The sequence below is a fragment of the Cordyceps javanica genome, chromosome 2 (genome assembly GCF_051103115.1).
Source record: "Cordyceps javanica chromosome 2, complete sequence".
In the NCBI taxonomy this organism is placed as follows: domain Eukaryota; kingdom Fungi; phylum Ascomycota; class Sordariomycetes; order Hypocreales; family Cordycipitaceae; genus Cordyceps; species Cordyceps javanica.
This window is the reverse complement of record NC_139296.1, coordinates 5,048,576-5,069,553: the sequence shown is the minus strand read 5'-3', so window position 1 is coordinate 5,069,553 and position 20,978 is coordinate 5,048,576. Positions and strand designations below refer to the sequence as shown.

The 20,978-nt window shown below is 52.7% G+C and overlaps 7 protein-coding genes across 7 annotated transcripts; 3 read left to right on the top strand and 4 right to left on the bottom strand.

The window, feature by feature from the left end:
* Window positions 1–295: 295 nt before the first annotated feature.
* V2A60_004016 (Zn(II)2Cys6 transcription factor) lies at window positions 296–2,027 on the top strand (the record flags this gene model as incomplete). The annotated part of the gene is made up of 6 exons (XM_083255340.1): window positions 296–384; window positions 489–655; window positions 743–860; window positions 921–1,074; window positions 1,130–1,269; window positions 1,331–2,027. 6 exons carry the CDS (start codon window positions 296–298, stop codon window positions 2,025–2,027), a joined length of 1,365 nt encoding a protein of 454 aa, XP_083111466.1.
* A 325-nt stretch (window positions 2,028–2,352) lies between these two features.
* On the bottom strand, window positions 2,353–3,447 carry V2A60_004015 (DUF3431 domain-containing protein; the record flags this gene model as incomplete). Its single annotated transcript, XM_083255339.1, has 1 exon — window positions 2,353–3,447. One exon carries the CDS (start codon window positions 3,445–3,447, stop codon window positions 2,353–2,355), a length of 1,095 nt encoding a protein of 364 aa, XP_083111465.1.
* Window positions 3,448–6,570: 3,123 nt separating this feature from the next.
* V2A60_004014 (amidohydrolase family protein) lies at window positions 6,571–7,554 on the top strand (the record flags this gene model as incomplete). The annotated part of the gene is made up of 1 exon (XM_083255338.1): window positions 6,571–7,554. The coding sequence occupies one exon, from the start codon at window positions 6,571–6,573 to the stop codon at window positions 7,552–7,554; it is 984 nt and encodes a 327-aa protein (XP_083111464.1).
* Window positions 7,555–7,639: 85 nt separating this feature from the next.
* On the bottom strand, window positions 7,640–8,248 carry V2A60_004013 (uncharacterized protein; the record flags this gene model as incomplete). Its single annotated transcript, XM_083255337.1, has 2 exons — window positions 7,640–7,849; window positions 7,919–8,248. The coding sequence occupies 2 exons, from the start codon at window positions 8,246–8,248 to the stop codon at window positions 7,640–7,642; spliced, it is 540 nt and encodes a 179-aa protein (XP_083111463.1).
* Window positions 8,249–9,187: 939 nt separating this feature from the next.
* On the top strand, window positions 9,188–10,132 carry V2A60_004012 (uncharacterized protein; the record flags this gene model as incomplete). The annotated part of the gene is made up of 1 exon (XM_083255336.1): window positions 9,188–10,132. One exon carries the CDS (start codon window positions 9,188–9,190, stop codon window positions 10,130–10,132), a length of 945 nt encoding a protein of 314 aa, XP_083111462.1.
* A 3,603-nt stretch (window positions 10,133–13,735) lies between these two features.
* V2A60_004011 (uncharacterized protein) lies at window positions 13,736–16,185 on the bottom strand (the record flags this gene model as incomplete). Its single annotated transcript, XM_083255335.1, has 3 exons — window positions 13,736–14,328; window positions 14,403–15,603; window positions 15,661–16,185. 3 exons carry the CDS (start codon window positions 16,183–16,185, stop codon window positions 13,736–13,738), a joined length of 2,319 nt encoding a protein of 772 aa, XP_083111461.1.
* Window positions 16,186–16,872: 687 nt separating this feature from the next.
* Window positions 16,873–20,196, bottom strand: V2A60_004010 (non-ribosomal peptide synthetase; the record flags this gene model as incomplete). Its single annotated transcript, XM_083255334.1, has 1 exon — window positions 16,873–20,196. The coding sequence occupies one exon, from the start codon at window positions 20,194–20,196 to the stop codon at window positions 16,873–16,875; it is 3,324 nt and encodes a 1,107-aa protein (XP_083111460.1).
* Between the last annotated feature and the right edge of the window lie 782 nt (window positions 20,197–20,978).

The window sequence follows — 20,978 nt, the reverse complement described above, 5'->3', positions numbered from 1 at the left end:
TTGAGGGGGGTCTAACAGCACATTAGACGAACGGTGCCCTGACTTAGTCACGTTGCGGCGCGAGTCTAACCCCTCGCGTAACCTCATCCTATCAACATTTCCCAAGGCGTTGAATTAGTAGCCATCGACTGGCAAGATCTCGTCCAAAAGAAAACCTCTCGAGCCATAATATACCAGGCATATATTCCCTTTTCAGCGCGTCTCGAAGCTGGCATCGTCACCGCTCGCGCTGCTCAGAGGCGGTAACAGCTCTTCTTTGCCTGCTGTGAGCCGCCCGCTCCTTGGCCAGCCGAGCATGCCTGTGCCAGCCTCAATCGATGAGCTCTCATCGGCGCGACAAAAGCGCTGGACGCCCAGGGTCCGCACAGGATGCTTCACTTGTCGGTCAGTGCGGCCTGCCCGCCCGGAATCTCGCTTGCGATTTCACAGCAAAGCCCTCCCCCCTCCCCCGCGCCCGCACGTCGTGTTCTGACCCGGCCACCACACAGCACCCGCCGCATCAAATGCGACGAGGCCCAGCCGAACTGCAAGAGATGTCGCATCAGAGGACTCCGGTGTGAGTACCCGCTGCGACCGCAGCAACGGCCGCAGGAGAAACTGTCGGTTAGCCTTCTCCAGCCTCCCGAATGGGCCTTTGCGGAGGCCCTGCGCTATTGTTCGTTCCATGACTCCGAAATCCCCACGCGGGGAAGCGCCAGTGGATAATACACGACTGACCATGGTGGGCTCCCCACGCGCGTAGATCTAACCGTCACCCTTCAGCCCAAGGTGGATAGCCCGATCAAGGTGGTCGACCCCGAAGAGCACATGAGACAGTATCGGCCAGACATGCACATTTCTCGGCAGGAATCATTGCCGTCGTTTGTAATGCTCGTCATACATACGCACATCATGGATATCTGCCGGGCTAATAAAGTTAGGAGCGAGCCTGGCTCTTGGCCTGGTATTAATCATCTTTGGCGCATGTTCTTCGATTACATGGCCAGAGCCATTCAGCACCTCAATCACTGTATCGCCGCCGACTTCCCACCTCGCCATAATCTATACAGAATTGTTGATCTCCTCAGCATTGAAGTAAGTGGCCAAAACACCTGCAAAGTTGCGCCAAGTGGGCTAAGGAGCTGCGCAGCTGGACATGATAGACTCGACATTTTGGCAGGCGCATTGCAAAGGATTCCTCGCCCTCGTCGAGGCATACGGGGGTGTTGACACCGTCATCAAATCAGCTAGTAACCCTTCCCCCTTGCTGGCCTTGCAATTCGTGTTTATGTAGGTCAGATCCTGCGTTGGTGTTTTCCGCTCTCATGACCGGAACTGACCATGCTAGCAGACACGGACTCATATGCAACACGTCTGGTTCAGTGGATGACCAGATCAGCGAGTTTAACAGCTTCAAAGAAGCCGAAATTCTCCGAATATATAACAACATGTACTTTCGGGTCTTTCCCTGCCCTAGCAGCCTGTTCTTGGCCATTGTACAAATAACTCGTTTACGCGTCCTGGCAGCCACACTGGGCTCCTCGTCACCGGAGCTGCTGTCAGCCGCCGAACTGATCTCCGGCACAGCCTACGACTTTGTACCCGACCGGTGGACGGAATCGTACAAGCTGCCGCCCGACCCCCAAATATACACTTATGCGCGCGTCTTCAAGGCCACGACGATCCTGTACGCCCTGCTTTCGCTGCCAGGCAGCCTGGTGAAGCCGTTTCGGCGCGCAGAAGCCGCCAACGGCCGGGATACGCGGCTGCACTACCGCAACATGCTTTTCAGCGCCATCACCAAGGCGAGCGCCGTCAAGATTGGCATGGCCGGCATGTGCTGGCCGCTGGCGGTGCTGGGTGTGGCGTTGTACGACGGCTCGCCAGAGGAGCAGGACCGCGTGCTGTGGTGGCTGAGAGACATGGAGTCGCTCGAGACTGTCTCCTCTGGCCCCGTCATGCTGCAGAAGCTGCTGCCTGCGTTTTGGAACTCGGGAAAGCGCGGCTGGGAAGATTGCTACTATGGACTTTTCCAAATCGCGGCCTAGCGCGCTCAGAGCTTGGAATCGATTCATGGCAAACTGTCCATGGCAACGGTGGGTGCGTTGAAGTGTATGCAACGGCCACATAGACCTCCAAGATAAGAAGCCTATTTGGGGAGCTAGATGCAACTGTATATAACATAGGATGAATGGGCACAGAGATCATCCAGTGCCTTTCATCTTGATACTTTTATTTGCCCGAGTCTGTCTCTTTTCCGTGTCTCAAGGGGCAAGGTTACCCTTTTCGCTTCTAAACAAGTTGGATATATTGTTGAGTCGGCCACTGCTGCGTCATCATGTTCTATATGAGATCATTGTAGCCACAAAGGAATCAGGTCTTGAAAAGATTAGCAAAGGCTTCTGATCTCCTAGATTCATCCTGGCCTCTCCTCAGAGCAATTGTGATATTTTCTCTCAAAATGACATCAATCTCCGCCATGCGCTGTCTCGCCTTGACGCCCTCCTGCGGGTTCACTATTTCGCGCAGGACCTCTGTCGCCTCCATCAAGTCGCGCTTCTCCTGCCAGAGGCTGTTGTAGCGGGCCGGATCGTCGGGCCTCTCGAAGCAGACGCCGTACATGGCGCAGTACGCCTGCGCCTCGCCGGGGCAGTCGGTGGCGGCGCCGCGGAACAGCCAGGGGAACATGTGCTCCCAGGTGCGGCCGGAAATGTAGTCGGACAGCTCCGTCTCGACGAGCCAGTCGCGGGTGCGCCGGTACTGGGCGCGCGGGTGCCGGCGCACGGCCTCCCTGGCGACGACGAACTGCGAGCAGCAGGGGCCGGCCAGGATGCGCGGCACCTCGAGGGGGCCCAGGCCAAAGTTGGCCTCGAAGGCCCCGCGCATGTAGGGCTCCTCCTGCTTCTCCGACTCGTCGGGGGTCTTTGTGGTGTCGAGCCAGGCGGGGCAGGCATTCTCCCAGCTGACGCGCAGGTTGGCGTACCCGCGGGCGCGGGCGCGGGCGAGGTCGAGGCGCGACAGCGCGAACAGCATCGACTGCTGCAGCGCGCCCTCCATGTGCCACGGCCTCTCCTCGGCGTGGATCATGATGGAGAGGTCGGGCAGGTCGTCGTAAAAGTCGTGAAAGTAGGTGTGGTAGATGAGGGCCTCGCGGCCCTTGCGCGGCACCGGCGGGTGGTACCGCGCCGTCGGGTCGTCGCTGACATAGCGGATGACGCGGAGGTTCGGTATGGCGAGCCGGGACGTCCACGAGATGTCGTCGGATTTCAGCGTTGCGAGGACGAGGTTGACGGTGAGGTTGCTGCTGGTGCTGGCGGCGCGGCCATCTGTACTGGTACTTGCCAAGACGCTACTGCCGCCGAGCAAGTCGCGGACGGGAACGTGGCGCCACCCAGTGTGCGCCGCAAAGTATAAAAAACATGCGGCTATGAGTAGCGCCACGAGGATGGGAGAGGGTCTTCGGAGCATGCTGCAACCAGGCGGGCGGCGATTGGGGAGGCTCAGGCAACCATGGCCGAGTTGGGAGGTCTTGTCAGGACGCGATTACCAGGTTGCCGTTACTGGGCTCTGAGTAAGTAATAAATGCAGATAAAGGGCTTGATACGGAGAGCGAGTCAGGCTATGAGGCACCTTACTAAGTACCCCTGTACCTGCGTCGTCATCTCACCAGGTTGCAGTATCAATCCAAGGAGTGGATCGCCCAATTTGCCCATTTTGCGTGCTTTTGCCGTCTTGAGCTTTTAGCATGCATCTTGATATTCAAGGGGCAGATATATTGCGTCTTTACATCTATCGTCGGTCAGGATGACCAGAGCTGTGAGGAGGCTTCACTCGCTGCCACCAAGTTCATCGACGGGACACAAACACTGCCGGAAGCGAGTGCGGGAAAGCATAGTACAGCAGTCCCAATTGGCCAGAGTGGCCATGTTCTTGAAAGTCGCGAGTACTTAGTAGTCGTGGTTCTTGTTTTGGGAATGTCAAAAAGTGTAAGAAATAGGCACAGGAAGCATATACACCAGCAGAGCATCGGCGATGCCAACTTTGACCAATTTTTCCGCTTAATTCTTTTGCTCTTATTTCCTTTCTCATCCTTCAAGTTTCGGTCCGCCAAGCGGCGATGAAAAGAAACATGGGGAGCGCGCACGTCAAAGCTAAATACAGTCAAGCATCACCACCGTCAAGCGAGAAATCTGTCCTGCAGAAACTGGCTACCTTGGCCCAATGAATGGACTATGAGATGGTCATTACCGAATGACAAGACTTTCGAAATCTAGAATGCCTTCTCACGCTCCGGGCTAGCGCAGCTGGGCCCATTCCCCGCCGCAACGGTAATCTACCACCATGTCTTACTTATCCGTATAAATAGAAATCAGAATACTTGTACAAATTCCTGTTGCCTTAGTTCCGACGCTTTTGAACCCTGACTTTAGTCAAGAGCGCCGCCCATCACATTGAATCTATAAAACTTAAAGCAGCGTGTTTTGATCGTCAGATTTTAGTTGGTCCCTAATTCAACTAATGCTCCCTGGTAGACGGGGGCAAATTATACTGCAAACCACTGCAGCAAAGTCAACCATCTTCTATTTTAAAGGCATCGTCCATGAAAGCCCGTCGCTGCTTTACAATAATCACCGAGGGCCGGATAAAACACCTCCAGCACAGGTAAACTGAAGGTTGAACCAGTCTTTACATTTTGCAGCAGACGACAAAAAAAATCTACTGCACAGCCTAACTGGATCTGGAAATGACTTGCCAAAGTTTCCATATCGACGTTACTACTTGCTGGATTCGCTTCCAGTCGCAGATTCTCAATTCTCAGTTAAAGGTATTGTGAAAGCTTGGCAAGGGATAACCATAGGAGCGTTTTTCCATCTCAGGAATTCAGGCTTCGGCGCGCAAAGTGAGGTCAGTTGAAAGCAATCCTCGCTTCGAGACAATGTCTTATTTTCCCATATGTCAAGATATTTACCAGCCATGAACAAAATGCGGCGTACCCCATACATGTCATTCTATTATTAGTATCACCTAGTTCAGGGTCGTGGGTGAAGGTACATAATCCGGTTGGCTCCGTCCGGTTGCCGTCAACATATTTTTATTTCTGTAGTATATCAGTTTGACATATTGCGATACAAATTTCCTAGTTGGATTGATAAATTGCACTCATTTCAAAGCCAAAGAATATATACAGCCCCATTTTCTCGAGAACCACATCGTTCGACGCGGCTATTCTGACAACTGTTTCAAAATGATGGTATGGCTATAATGGTCGTTGCTTTGCAGTTGCCATCTCGGCTACATATACTCACGCTTTATCAGATCCAAAATGCTGCCTATCTCTCCTTCCTGTTCGCTCTGCTGTGTGCTTCGGGTGCAGCACTCTGCGAGGATCCAATTTCTGATCTTCATCCGCCACAATGCGACGAGAGCAAGGTGCGTTCAACCAGACAGGGCTGAATCAATCGGCTGATATGACTATGCGAGTATTAGGGGGAAGTGTTTGGCACATGTAACAGCGCTTGCCCGGATACGTGCACAAACTACAAGGATAAAGGTGTTTGCATTGATGTATGCAAAGAGGGCTGCGCATGCCCCCATGGTCTTGTACGACGAGAATGGGTAACTATACGAAACAAGCGACATCGAATGAACATCTGCTCACATCAGTATAGGACGAGCATTGTGTACGCCCTTCGAAATGCCCGAAAGTGTTCCCCCTTCGTGAGGACCGAGCATAGTGAGCTGTTAACGCTGAAGCGTGAAGTGGTTTTAGCAGTCTACGATGTATCGTGATTTCTTGAGCACTGTAGTCATCCTTTTCTTAGTTTTTTTTTTTTTTTTGCAATTTCCCCCCTCAAAGAAAGGAAGGAAAAGAAAATACCAATTTTTAGCTACTTATGCGTTCAGTCAGAAAAGCTGTCAATACTCGCTTCTTCACCCACTAGAGTGCCGAGAAACATCGAACTAAATTTGTTGAAAATTGGAAAGCTAGTATAAAAGGGACTTACATGGTGTATCGAAGCTACTTTACAAGTTCGTCGTTGGAGAGCTAGGCTTGGTCGTGGGTTTGTCGCTGAAGCAAGCCGCCATAGTCTCTTAGCCGGCCACTAATTAGGCTTCTGTCGATCTTGGTCTTGCCATTGCCTGTTTCTTTTTTTACGCTGCAACTATTACGTCTTGTTTATAGGTTATTTTCCCTTTTCGACTAGTGTTACGACAATTGACAGGACAACCAAAGAGCAATGCATTCTGTAAAAGAGATGTTGTTGCCTGGTCTGACTCCATCAAGCTTACATGGTTGCGCGGGCGATCCAAGCCTCCAAGTCGTGTCATCAAGTGTAGGAAACCACCAAAAGCTAGTATCGTCAACTTAAACCCGATATCTCCACATAAGCCCGTTAATGCGTAGATGGCTCCGCTGCTCAAAAGCTTCACAGCTAGGCAGGCTTTTAGTTGCTCGCGTCCTCATTCAGCTTATGTGGAGATGTACAGCAGAGGAGGCAGTTTCGGGATATATAACGCATCAACTTGCCCGCCTCAACTACATTGACATTCGTATTGCCCCATTCTCTCATCTCTCCTAGCGTGCCAAAAATGCGACCTCTCATCACTCTCGAGGAGCACTTTGCTTCTCAGACTGTCATCGCTTCCAGCGACGAGGCCAAAACTCACTATGCCCACTTTCCGTCTCGCATCCTCGACAAGCTGACCGACCTGGACGAAACGCGCGTGGCCGACCTGGACAAGGGCCACGTCTCGCTGCAAGTCGTGTCCCACGGGCCCGGCAACGTCGGCGCCGCCGTCTGCGCCTCCGTCAACGACGACCTGGCCGCCGCCATCCGCCGCAACCCCACGCGCCTCGCCGGCTTCGCCATGCTGCCCATGCACGAGCCCGCCGCCGCCGCCGAGGAGCTCGAGCGCTGCGTCGCCGGGCTCGGCTTCGTCGGCGCGCTGGTCGAGAACCACCTCGACGGCGTCTTCTACGACGCCGAGGCCTTCTGGCCCGTCTTTGCGCGCGCCGAGCGCCTCGACGTCCCCATCTACATCCACCCGACCTTTGCCTCGGACGCCATGGCCGCCCACTACCGGGGCAACTACCCGGACGGCGTGTCTCTCGCCCTCAGCGCCTTTGGCTGGGGCTGGCACGCCGAGACGGGGCACCACATCCTGCGCCTGTTCGCGGCCGGCGTCTTTGACCGCTTCCCCAGGCTCAAGATTGTCATTGGCCACATGGGCGAGATGCTGCCCTTTCAGCTCGACCGCTGCGTCGCCATATCGGAACGCTGGGAGGCAAAGCAGCGCGGGCTGCGCCAGGTCTGGCGCGAGAACATCTGGGTCACCACCAGCGGCATGTTCACGCTCACACCGCTCAGGTGCCTGCTCCAGACGATGCCCATCGACCACGTGCTGTTCAGCGTCGACTATCCCTTTTCTGCGAATGAAACAGGATTTCAGTTTTTAAAGGAGATTGAGGAGAGCGGGTTGATTACAGGTGAAGATCTGGATTTGTTTGCCTACAAGAATGCCGAGAAGCTACTAAGAGTGACGGCGACACACATTCCTGACACGAACGAATAGAAATTAGCAGAAATTATGAGCTCATGAATACACTCACTCAAATTCTTTCCATAAATGTTTTCCTTACATAATGTATTGCGCCTGCTTATGTTCGGAACTCGCCGTCTACCCATCGATGTACAAGATCAAGGATCGGCCGTGGCTGATCCATCGGCACCAGATGGCCGGCCTTGAACATGCGTGCAAACGCTAGCCCCTTGGTGTGCTTCAGAATACCATATACTTGTATCGCATCCGATGAGCCGAGGGTCAACTTTCGCGTCTGCGCCCGATTAAAGCCCCCGCGTCCGGACCACTGAAGTCCGTCAGTTCACGCTCGCTGGCCGAGCCAGTTGAGAATGTAGTCGACGTCGCCTGCACAAACCAGCACCGGCATGCCTTCCTCCGAGACAGTATTGACGTGGCGATAGATGGGCTGGATGCCGTCGCCTGCTGCGTGGAAGGCCTTGTCCATGCTGTCGCTGCACGACGTCCAGCTCTGGACCTCTACGCCCAGCGCCGCCATCACCGATGGCTGGTTCAGGAAATGCGTCACGTAGTTGACACCCTCGTAGCACATATTAGTGAGGTCACGCACACACTGTTTGCGCATGTCATAAGGGTTGAGCTCATACGGGCCGCCGACGGCAGTGCAGTCCTGCGATGTTTGGATACACTGTGTGATATTGTGGTGTTTGTAGCACTGCTTGATCATCTCTTGGCACTTCGGTACGGCTCGTCTCATAGCATCGCACACGTTATGATTAGAATTGCCGGCAGACCCCTCTGTCGCAGGCTATATCGGGAGAATGCGGTACTTGATGGTACGGGTCAACGTACCCATTGCCGATCATGATGCTCTTCAGTTTGATCCCGCTGTCAGCATGTCAAAAGATTTCGGCGGCGTCAGTAGGGATATAGTGCCCAGCATATGACTCTCCTGTAATTTGAAATTCAAGCTTCGCATATTGCGGGAACTGCTCGAAGAATAGGGAGAGCAAGGCGTAAATATCCTTACTGGCAGCAAGCGTAGTGTTGACAGCGTCAACATACGAGAAGCCAGTATTCACAGGTTGGTCGATATATAGCACTTTGCTTTGTTATTCCAAGAATCAGGACTGTCCACAAAGGTCAAGTTTTTAGTGATTTTGGCAGGCCCGTTTTCGAAAAAGAGGCCAGACATGCTGGAGCATCCAGGACCGCCCTGAAGCCACAAGATGAAAGGATCATTGGAGGGATCGCTCCGCGACTCAAAAAACCCTGGGATAGCTGGTGTAAGACTTCAAATCTTTTGACGGACAGCCCATGTTGGCGTACAGTAAAATAGATGTTTGTTCTTTTCGTTTTCGTCCGGATAGCCGGCATATTGTTTGACAGTGTCCACGCCAAGTAAACCGCAAACCAAATTGTAAAGCTTCCTGAAGCCGTAGTAAAGATCACACTTTGTCTAGGGTATTTGCCTATAAATGTGCCGGCCTGTCGGTGCGGAAAGCCCGCTCTTTCGGCCGGCTTGGCCAGGCTACGAACAAGGCTGCCAGGGTTGCTTATTAGCTGCCTAGTTTCGCGCGATCCTTAAAATGATCATTAGGGGAGAAGAAATTTTCTGTTACATTCTCGCTTCTCCTTTTTCCTACGAAGATCAGATCGCAACAGAATGAAGACTTCTGCTGCATTTCGCGTTGTTTCTGGGCTCTTCGGCGCTGCGGCCGCCGTACCAGCGCCGGCCAGCTCCGAGACAGCTGCCGTCACCGCCACCGCCACCACCGCCGGCCCGGCCCCGTCATGCACGGCAGCCCTCATCACCACTCTCTGCGACTACCCTACGCCCGACATTGAGTTCGCCGCTGCCAGCACGGGCAAGGAGTCGTGCTGGCAGTTCTGCCAGGAGCACGGCCCCTGCAACTTTGCCATCTTCGTTGCCGGCAACCCCCACACCGGTGCCGGCACCTGCTGGGCATACCCCGGCGAGACGTTTGATGCGCGCAAGGGTAGCTCCAGCTCCAGCTGCGCCTTTGCGTCCTTGTCCGTCTTCGGCAAGCCGACCTGCATCGGCACGAAACCGGGACCGGCCGACGGCGTGCCCGCCCAGTGCTCCGCCGCTGTGGCCTCACCGTCCCCGATCGCCAAGGTCTGCGACTACCCCACGCCGCCCAATGACTGTCGAGACAGCTGCACGGCAAGCAATAGCGCGTCTTTTTGCCTGGCGCAGTGCGCGCAGGCGGACTCTTGCAGCTACGCCGTTTTCGTCCCGCGTGGCGGCTCCAAGTCGCCGTACTCACCCGGGAGCTGCTGGATGTACCCCGAGGGCACCTACGATGAGCATGCGGGCAAGATGTGCAGCGGCGCGCCAGAGCAGTATGTTTACAACAATACATGCCCACGCCCGTCCCCCACGAAATCCGTGTTGCCATCATCCTCAGCGACGGGCGCGGCTCAGTCCGGCGACTCCAAGCTTGACAGTGCCAAGCCTGATGACGCCACGGCCGGCATTATTGATTCTGCAGTCGCCACACCCAGCGGCAATGCTGCGCCGACTGGTCTTGCACTGAGTCGTGGCCTCGCCGCAGGCGTTGCTGCGCTGGCATGGAATGCTCTTTGATTGTTCGATGTGCTACACTGACTAGGAAAGTGGGCGTCTGTGGGTGCTCGTCTCTGCCGTATCCACGGCCGAGCACTACGTGCAGCGTGAGGATTTCCCTGTTACATACATGTCTGGCATGGGTACTTTCTTTCGCATATCATGTATATAGCTAGAGACATATGCTAGAATCAGAAGCAGCTTTCCGTCATTTACAACAGCATAAAACAATACAGTCCGCACCGCAATTGGATACTCCTCGAATGCAGTTCTACAGTCCATGAATACGGGGCATGATGCTATCAGGACAAAATGGCGTGAGCGTCGCGTTTCTAAATGCTTGCTGCCAGTTGTGAAGCAGCGAGCGTGCAATATGAGGGTCGCGTGGCCGACACGACAGTTGCCAGGCTGCGACGAGCTTGACAAGCGCAGTATCACTACGGATGTGAGCGTTACATGTCAGATTCCTAGCATGATAGCGGTGGTGGGAAAAGGGTGGCCGGTGCTGTCCACTGCGATTCGAGGCTTTGGGATGGGCTCCGGCTCCCGAATGCCGCCTCGAGACTGTGTCAGTCACGACGCCACCGCCCCTCGATCTCGATCTAACTCAGCCTCTCTACCGTCTGTTCCTAGTGACGGGCAGCTCTCGGCAGTACAGGGCTGCCAAACGTTTATATTTTTGGTATCCTGTAAATCAGGAGAGTCGTTTTTCCCTGAAACCGGGGTGGAAAAGGGTGTGGTAATTAGCAAAGTATACGAGACGCTGGAATGGTGAGGGCCATCCTACTATTCTCGCACACATGGCCGGATCAAGCAGGCCGCAAATACAACAAGTTCAGGGCCTTGAATGATTTATGACTAAAAGTGCGTGCCGGGTTTGTGTTGCAGTATCACATCTCCAGCTGTGGCGTCTAGTACACTGCGCAAATGGCACGGCGAGGGCAAAAGAGCGTTCATTAGCTCCCATACCCCCTGCATTGAGTGTGACCACCAGCGACATTCCTCGACCGTTGCAACAGCAAATCTTAACTAGGTGGGTGGCTGGCACTGGTCCAAAGTTACAGCTCCATCACAACGGGTGAACTCTTGTTCGGGGCACTGCACTCGTTGATTCTGCGATGGAGGAAAACATCCGCAAGACAATCCGAGTCTATGCGCAGTGGTGATTTCTATTTCAAGAGTCTCTGGCTCTTCTCTGCCCCCGCGCACATGTGCTACGAAGCGACTAAATTGTTAATACTATCTGCTTCCCACGCTGCCACGCCGACCTGCTCTCGTAACGCAAATCGAGAAGTCAGGTTCGCACGGTTAGGCTAAAGCTTTCGGACTCCACAACCCGCCGCGGGTGGCATAGGATCGTCACACACTAACGATTGACTGGAGCCAATCTTTTGGCTTTCTGGCTTGTCTCGAAGGGCTAGTTGCATGTAGCTGCCAGCATGTAGCCTCAGCTACCGGGATGGCGCTAGTAGTTCGTTCAGGCTTGCTTCCTACATCTTAGTTAGAGCTCGTCATCCTCAAATCTTCTCCCCAATAAAATGATTCAAGAAAAGTAGGAATGCCTCCCGATTCCAGTGGCGGCGGCGGGGATCGCCGTCGACAGCAAAATAGAGAAGCGCAGAGAAGAAGACGTGAGTTCACCAATGGGCCCAGCTTTTGGCTTTGTATGGATGGCAATCGAGCTCGACCGGCTTACGATGGAGATGTGTGTGTCTATCACAGGAACCGCACTCAAGTTACAGATTGAAGAGCTTCAGGCAAAGAACCTGGAGCTTCAAGCGAAGAATCTCGAGCTACAGACGTTCAAAGAAGCGACCGTCCGCGAAAAAGAAACTGCTTTTGTATTGCCCACATCCAAAAGCCCGCTTCCGTCGAGCTTCTTTGCGGAGGCCAATTCCACAAGAGAGGCATTGTCAGGCCGCCCTTTATCCCTCTCATGGAATGCTGAGGAAGGAATGGCTCCCAGTAGCTCGCAAGCTTTGATGCCGTCGGAGTTGCGCTCTTCCTTCTGCCATGGCCGATGTCCATCACTTCATGACAAGAGCATAGGTCATATCCAAGTTGCGGGGACTACCGAGCAGTTTCGCGGTGCAATGAGCTCAGTCGAACAGAAAGACACGAGTTCTTCAGAAAACCCGCGTCTCCCTGCATTGTCACTTGCCGGATCTTCCAGTGAAGAGTCTACAAGCCCTGTCGACCCCGGTAGCTACATGGACGCTGCTTCGGATATCATACCACCCAGGGAAAATACTCGCCCGCACTCGCCATCACAATCTCCGTTGTCCAGTTATTTCAAGACCAACATATCCATGGATTCATCGATATCAGAGTCGTGGTCCCCTGCCAGACTTCGACCGGACCCCTTGCCTGCCCACGAATCTTTGTGTTGGCCAGGCCCTTTTGGCGCAAACAAGCCTGCTGCTAGCCAGGGTCAACACGCAAGACAGAGAGCGCTGAGGATTGCGGTCGCCAATCGGCAGATTCCTAGCGTAGAGCTCTTAATCAAGTACGGTGCAGATTTAAACTTCATCGGTGACACGGGACGGACACTGCTGCACGACGCCGCCGAGTCTAATGATGGAGAAATGGCGCGAATGCTTCTCGATCGCGGCGCAAACGCGGATTTGATGGACAGAACAGGAATGACAGCTTTGGAAGTTGCCTCTTCGGTTGGAAATTTAGAAGTGGCAGAAGTTTTGCTCAAGTCGAGCTTGTAATAGAGTGGGTGTATGCTGCATTTGCTTGACATATCTGTGCGCGACGGAGCATCCTAGCCACAGGCCAATGAGCTGTAGTAGTCATCAGGGCAACCGATAGCACGGTAATAATGGCGCAGACGTGAGTTTCTAGAAACTACCTGCTGAATGTGCGTACACCTGCTCAACGGTGTACGAAATACCGTAACTGAACATCACGGCACCCTTGCCTGGCACTTGCGTGCCCGCACACGGCAAAGGCCATGTTGTACACGTAGTCAACCCCAAAACATTATTTGTTGATCTGTGTAGTCAGCACAGTAGCCTCGCTGGAGTCTCGGAAAATAGTGTCCGGACTGGGCTAGTTTCTGTAGATCTGCCGCAGCTCAGCTACCTTCGTGCATGTGGCTTGCAGCTGATGTGTACAGACTAGGGGGAAAATCCTCCGCCCTCCGGCAAAAAAGAGACCCAAGCCTTCGCAGTAGTCATCTTTGTAACGTCACAGTAGGCTATAAAAACGTAATTCGGAGGAAAATCTGGCGAGCTGGGGACTCTAATTGATACCCGGGATCGCTACTCCGTACGGACAGGGGACGGACTCCACGTCACGGCACTGCACACACGCCGAACCCAGGAGTCTTTGCCAAGATGACGGTCCTTCCCGCGACGCCGAAGTACATTAGACCTTTTCCGATCTTTTCACGGGGCGTATCCGTAGTCGGCATCAAACGAAGTGCTCTCATTCTGTGAGACCTCCGATCATGTCTTTGTCGTGCAGTTATGCAACTGTAGCAATTGCCTCTGTTTCAAGGAACGGTTACATCTGCAATGGATCATTCTGAGATGTCTTCTAATTGTGCTCTAATTATGTATTGGGTTCAAAAAAAACCTTCAAAGCAATCGTATAGTTTTCCATTGTCAGCTCAATCTACAGTCGAGGTTGAGGGCCTAGACCACGTCGGGGGTTGCGCTCCTCGTAGCGCTCCCCGTTGGGCAGGGAACTTGCAGCGGCCAGGAAGGACTTCACATATTTCGCCACAATGGGGCTGTCGGCGTCAGTTGACCAGACTGGCAGCTTGATGGCCTGATCGTAGAAGAGTTTGGCCTTTGGGAACTCGCTTGTTGACTGTGCCTCGTACCAGGGTGCGTCGCCGAACCGTGGGATCGCTTCATGCGGGCTCGTAAACAGCGGCAGGTCGTGCAGGAGGCCGGTCGACTTGGGGATGTCCACTTCCTTCAGACCGTGCTGTTCGGTCAGGATGCGGACAAACTTGTCCCGCGTCAGGCCCCGAGGCGCCTTGGACGGCTCAAACTGCATCACGAACGCATACCACGCGTGCTTATCTTTGGACGTGTTCTTGACCGTGGGCATTTTGAGAAATGGAATAGCGCTCAGCTCCGTGGCCATGTAGGAAGCATATGCTTGTCGTGTGGAGTCGTGGCGCTCGAACAGGTTCAATTGCTGATTTGCGAGAGCAATAGCGAGGGGATGCGCCCGCAGATTGAGACCGATTCCAGTCACTGCCGTATTTTTGAGTCAGTGTGTAGCTCGTGGGATGTGATAGAGTACAGCTGAGCCGCAGAGGTTGACTTACACCAAAACTTGCGAAGAGGGTGATCCTCAGGAACTTCTTGCTTCGCTCTCTTATTGAAGTGACCATGAAGAATGGCGCGAGAGTAATAATCAGTTGAATTGGTGGCCAAGACACCTGCCTGCCCGCCCATGATGTTTTTCTTGGCTTGCAACGACCAGGCGGCCATGTCACCCCACGAGCCGACAATCTTTCCATCCACTATTGCGCCGTGTGCGTGTGAGCAGTCCTCGAGAACTTTGATCCCGACTTTCCGCGCATTCTCTACAATCTCCTTCATCTTGCAAGGTAGACCCCACATGTGCGTGACAATGATGGCCTTTGTTTTCGGCGTTGCTCGGGTCAGAATCTCGGCGGGATCGAGGTTGCCATCTTCTAAAGCATCGCAGAAAACTGGCACAGCTCCGTACTGCAGAAGCGGTGAAGCTGTCGCGAAAAATGTATACACCGGGCAGAGAATCTCGTCCCCGGGTCGCAGACAGAGGGCGTCAAACATGTGTAGGATGGCAATCGTACCAGAGCTACAGACAAGCGCATGTTTCAAGTCGTGCATATGACGCCATCTATCTTCGAAAATCTCATATATGTCTGAGCGGTTATAAATGGATAGAGTCCTGTGCATTTGATCCACGACTGCCGATTCTGACTCTGCAGAAAGCAAAGGCCACACATGATGCGAACCCTCAAGGGATGCTTCGAGTGAGTGCTGGCGAGGTTTGTGAGAAGATACAACACTCTCATCCGCGTTCGGGTTATTGTAAGAGTTCCTGATCGCATCCATGACGCTAACCGTGTCTCCAAGGCGTGCGAGCGATGCGGAAAAGTCTGGCGCGCTGCCCGACACCCAGGCCGAAAATTTCTGCAGCATTGACTTGACTCTGGACGTCTTACTAGAGGAGTCGGTGAAGTTGAATATCTCGTTACCAAGTCCATCCTTGAGCCTCACATCTTTGCCTTCCAGAGTAAAGGTACCATTGGTTCCGGTGATGACCAAAGACTCTTCGTCCCTGTGGGCGACTCGCGAAAGGTGAACGTGGCCAATTGTATGATTAGCGGATTCTCCAAAGTTCATGATAATGTTGGCAACGTCATCTCCACCATAGGACTGTTCGGCGCGTACCCCTGTTGCGCTGCGTGCAATAACAGACGTTGGGCGACCGAAGAGTGACACCATCATGTCCAACATGTGACAGCCAAGATCCTCCTGTATAACAAGTAAATTAGCACACAGTCGTCTCTAGTAGCCCATTCTTTTGTTTACCGTTACCCCGACACCACTTCCCGCTCTCCAGGTAGCATCAAGGTCCGCAATGCTGGCCGTCAGCGTACCGGTGACGGAGGCGACTTGACCAACATGGTGCAGAAGATCAGTTACGGCGAGATATCTTGGCTCGAACCGTTTCTGAAATGTCACGCCAATCTTGACCGGAAGCTTCAGAAGGTGATTGTACTCCTCGATTGACTCTGCCACGGGTTTCTCCTTGAGGATCGCTATGCCAGCCCCCGCAAGAGCAGTGCAGCAAGGGAGATGGAATCGGTGTGGAACACACACCACAGCAAAGTGTAGGTGGTGTTTGTGCTCATGTATCAGTTGGCTCAAGTCACTGTACGCGCTGATATTCGGGTGCTTGGTTGTGAATAGCTTCCTGGCCGCGTCATCGGCATCGCAGACGGCAACCACAGTCCAGGACCGGGGGTGCCCAATCAAGGTAGTGAAATGAGTCTTGTACCCGCGGTGACCGATACCAATAATGGCGACATTGAGTGGCTTCTTCTCCATGTTCATCGTTGTGTTGTGATATCACACGGCAAAAGCGATATTGAAATCCAGCGTTTGGTCTCGCGTTTGAGTGGCGGGAAGAAACAGCAGCCAAGTTTCGCTCGTAAGGTAGATAAGGGACTGCTTCCAGTCCGTATTACCATGTGTTTGCGCCGTCAGTCAAACAAAGGGCCGAGGTATGGCTTCTGAAAGGTCTTTCGTCAGCTTGCATGAAATTGACGATCGTGTATCAAATTCGACATTTCATTCGACAATCGGTCGTACAGAAGGAAAAGCCTCTGAACCACTTCACCGTCATGCAGTGCGTATACCTGTACTCAGCAAAGAACAGCTACCATGTGCTGACACACAATCTTCGCTGTGTTTTAGGTAGACGTACATATCCATTTCCGGAAAGTACAACCGCTGGTGACTACACACAAGTCTCACACGAACCCTGCGGGGAAGATGGCGAATGCTGACTCACAATATTGGTAAAGCCTTGCATGTTGACATGGAATTGGCGTGTTTTTCCACAGTCTGGAAGTAAAGGTACAACATGTTCAATTATAATGCTCTTCTCAGCTACATTCGAGCATAATTTGCGAAGGAAGCACGAGCAGGCAGCACAACTATTTTAGCACGGTTATGAAGCATTGAAAAGTGAATATCGGTTGTAGACATTGAACATGCCCCAAATATGTACAAGACTAACTACTCTTGCATTCTATTCAGACATAGAAGGAGCGCAGCCTGCGACTTCATGTCTGCATGCAGCAGTAGTTCTTCCATACTTATAGTGAATCCATGACGTTCGAAGTATTTTGCCAGCGCATATGAAGCTATCAAGTTACCCCAAACATCGTAAAATGGGATATTCTTTGCCCATATATCTTCGACGGCCGATGGTGCACAGCCAAGCTCGGTAACCCACGCACTTCGTACCAGTTTTCGAATCTCATCGGCTTGGGGCGATTCGGCATCCGCTAGGGTCTTGTCGTTTTGGACATCGCCTCGGCTGATTTGCTGGGAAGGTGGTTCGATGGGTATCTTTGGAAGTCCTAGCTCATCTGCTTTTCCGAGCGACACTTTTCCATTTACATCATCATGGAACTGGGTAGCATGTACAACCATTCGGTCGAGCATTTTCTGCGCAGTGTCTCCTGAGACCATGGACTTGGAGAAATCTAGAGCAATAAACGTTTCCTTTTCACCAAGTGGCATGCTGAATATTGTGATATCGTGTCGATCTGCGGGCGGCCGAATTTCGTTGGCTGTGTAAGTATTGTCCGCGCCAATGTGGAAATATTCCTCGTCTTCTCCCAGGTTCTCGTACTCGACAAGAGTACTCAGTCGCTCCCACGGTCGCCACTCGGTGCATTCTGTAACGATTCGTTTGAACTGAAAGTTTTCGAATCCAATAGCCTGGAAGTACTGCATCTGCACTGCTTTCAAGAGCTCCAGACGAGTCATTTCAGGTTGAACACGAACGCGCACAGGGATGTTGTCAATACACGCGCCCGCAACATGCTCAACGTCGTGAAACGGCGCATTGCGGCCGCCAATGACAGACCCAAAAACCACATCGCAGCAGCTCGCCATCTCCGCTAGGACAAGTGACCAAGCAGCTTTGATCGCTGTCCCGATGGTAATCTCTGTATGGGACTGCAGAAACTTGGTTTCAACTATCCTCGTAACTTCTCCATCCAGCACATGCGTGTATGGAATTCCACTGTGCTGAAAGACGTTCGTCATGGAAGAGCCAGAGAGCAGTCCACGCCAAAAGTCTCTTGCCGCAGCAGCATCGTTGTTAGAAGCGAAGCTTATGTAATTGAAATAGGATGGCGTAGGAGAGAGTTGTGAGCCGTTGAATAACAGTCCAAGCTCCTTCCACCATCTACCAATTGTGACTCCATCATACTGAAGATGTGAGGCGCGGAATACAAGGCGCTTGACCTTTTTTTCTTCATCGTAGAGGAGCCAGAATTTTATCAAAGCTTTGGTAATATCCAGGCGTTGCTCTGACTCGACTTGCATCAGGTTCGAGGTTGCCATAGAAGGGTCGTTGACGCTCAGGCAATGCACAATCTCGAATGGGAGCTGCTTCAGAGCCGCTTGATAAACTCGTCGCCGATAAACGAAATAGACTGTTCGCAGAATGGCATGGTAAGCAACAAGTGCGCGGATTGCTTCTTGGAGCTTCTCGCCGTCTACGCTGGCGGCAAAGTCAAAGGTATGGTAATTTGTTCCTCCACGAGTCTTCAGAGATGACCATGCCAAATTTTCGATTTGGTAGTCAGTTGCCAAGGTCAAATCTTCGATCTGCGACTTATCTACGCCCAGCAGGGGGGCTGCGACTCTTTCCAGGAAGTCAGCAGCAAAGACACTAGATAGAGACGACAGCGGCTCATAATTCGACTTTTTCTTCGGTTCTGGCACAGACCGAGCCTCTTGAGAAATGATAGATGCCATTTGGTCGAGGTCGGGGTTGTTGAGTATCTGGGCGACCGTGACATCGAGCCCGCGTTTGCGCGCCGCGATGGCCAGCCTCATGGCTAGGATCGAGTTGCCTCCCAGCCAGAAGAAATTGGACTTTGGGGTGATATTATGCCTGTCCAGTCCGAGAATGTCGGCCCATAGCTCCGCCATGGATTGCATTTCTTGGCCTCCAAGAACCACTGGCTCTTCGCTTTTGAGTGCCGCATTCAGTGAATAACTGTGCAACTGTGATTCCGAAAGCGCTTCGGCCATTGACCTCAAGACTTTCCGGTCAGCTTTCCCGGACGCAACAGTTGGGATGCAGCTGACAGGTAAATATGCTGATGGAATGAAATGCTTGGGAAGGTGATTTGATAGTACTCTCGCAATTTCAACGTGCTTTTTCCTGGTTTTATCTTCCATAGGCATTAGTTGTGGTGCAGTAGAAGAGTTGCTCTTCGATGCGTTGCTTATAAATGCAACCAGGTGTTCCTGCGTCGGGCGATAGAGTGGACGTATCACTTCAACGACTGAAAAGGTGTTTCCTGTAGGATCATTGTGATTTATTCGATATTCAATCTCGCCAAGTTCAACCCGGTTTCCTCTGATCTTGACTTGGGTATCACGTCGTCCACAGAATTGCAGCTCTCCCTTGTCCGTGTACCGCACGAGGTCGCCTGTGTAGTATGCACGCTGATTTTGAGGTCCATTCGGTAGCCATGGGACTGCGTCTATAAAGGACGCTGCCGTACGAACCTCGTCGTTGAGATAGCCTCGAGCTACTGTAGGGCCTTGAAGAACCAGTTCACCTATGGCACCAATGGGTGCAAGAAGGGCGCGGTTGTCAGTTCGAACAACCCACGCAATCGTTTCAGGGATCGCTTTGCCCAGTAACGTCGGGTCTCTCACTCCCTTGGACCAAGAATAAACCGTCGTCGTGCCGGAAGTCTCTGAAGGGCCATACACATTGCGCAAATCCACTGCATCAGCCCATTCTGTAATGATGTCGGTTGTCGCTGTCTCACCCCACGTACAGAGAGTCCTGATACTCGGAACATCTTCTGGTCTGATGACTCTTGCTAGTGTCGGAGTGATACCCATCCACGTAGCTTTCATGTCTGATATGGCACCAGCAAGATTGTTGAGCCGGTCTTCCTCGGATGGGATGCAAATGCATGCCCCCGCTACCAGCGACGAGTATACTTCGTCGAGGATAGCGTCAAAAGTGTAGCTTGCAAATTGAAGAACTCGAGACTCTCTGGATATACCAAATATCTCATGGCATCGAACTGCAAGATACGATCCATGCTCGATGACGATACCCTTGGGCTGGCCTGTACTACCAGAGGTAAATTGGATGTGTGCGGCATCGCTAGAACGGACAGAGGTTGACACAAAAAGAGTTGGCTGTTCCTCGTTCAGCCCATGCGCTGCAGTCGAGAAATTCTGTTCGTCAACGACTATTTTGGAAATTGCCTTCCCTTGTACGTCCAGTTCATCTTCCAGATCTCTGCCAACCAGAAGTACAGCTGCTCCCGTAAGCTCGAGGATGGTATGCATTCTTGCGTGCGGATAGTCTTTACTCAGCGCCACTGCTGCGGCCCCGGATTTCAGAATTGCCAGCATCGACACAACTGCCCATTTTGACTTGCTGAAGAAGAACGCGACATTTGAACCTGTTTCGACTCCCCGGTCGCGTAGCTTGGATGCAACCCGTGAAGAGATCAAGTCGAGCTCACGGTATGTATAATCGCCGTCCCAACTACACACAGCGGGTCTATCGGGCATAGTAAGCATTGTCTTATGGATCACTTGATGAATGCATTCATCATAGCTTCCGAATGTCTTGCTGTTCCACTGATTTATCTGCTCTGATTCGGTGTGTGGCAGTATATCGAGGTCGCGGAGTCGCTCGTCTGGGTAGGCGGTCATTTGCCTGATACATCGTGCGAATAGCCCTGCGGCTCGTTGTGCCCAATGCTCGCTAACAAGCCTTGCCGGATAATAGACTGTGATGCACATTTCGGTCACATCTACTTCTGCCACGAGCAATTGTTTACCGGCGCGAGTAGCACTTTCGTATTGTGCAGATGAATCTGCTTGCACAATCGACAATGCGGTATCGAATAGCTCGGTTGCCACTTCAAGGTCGTCATTTTCCGATTCGTGCGCGCTTTTCGGTAAGGGAACCTGCTTCAGAGACGGAATCATGTTTGCTATCGTTTCCTGCGGATCTATTTTGCATCGCAGAAGGCTTTCGGAGCCGTCCACATACACGGCTGTGCACACATCCTCTGTGCCCACGTAGAACCCCACGACCGTACACCAAGCGAGCTTGAACA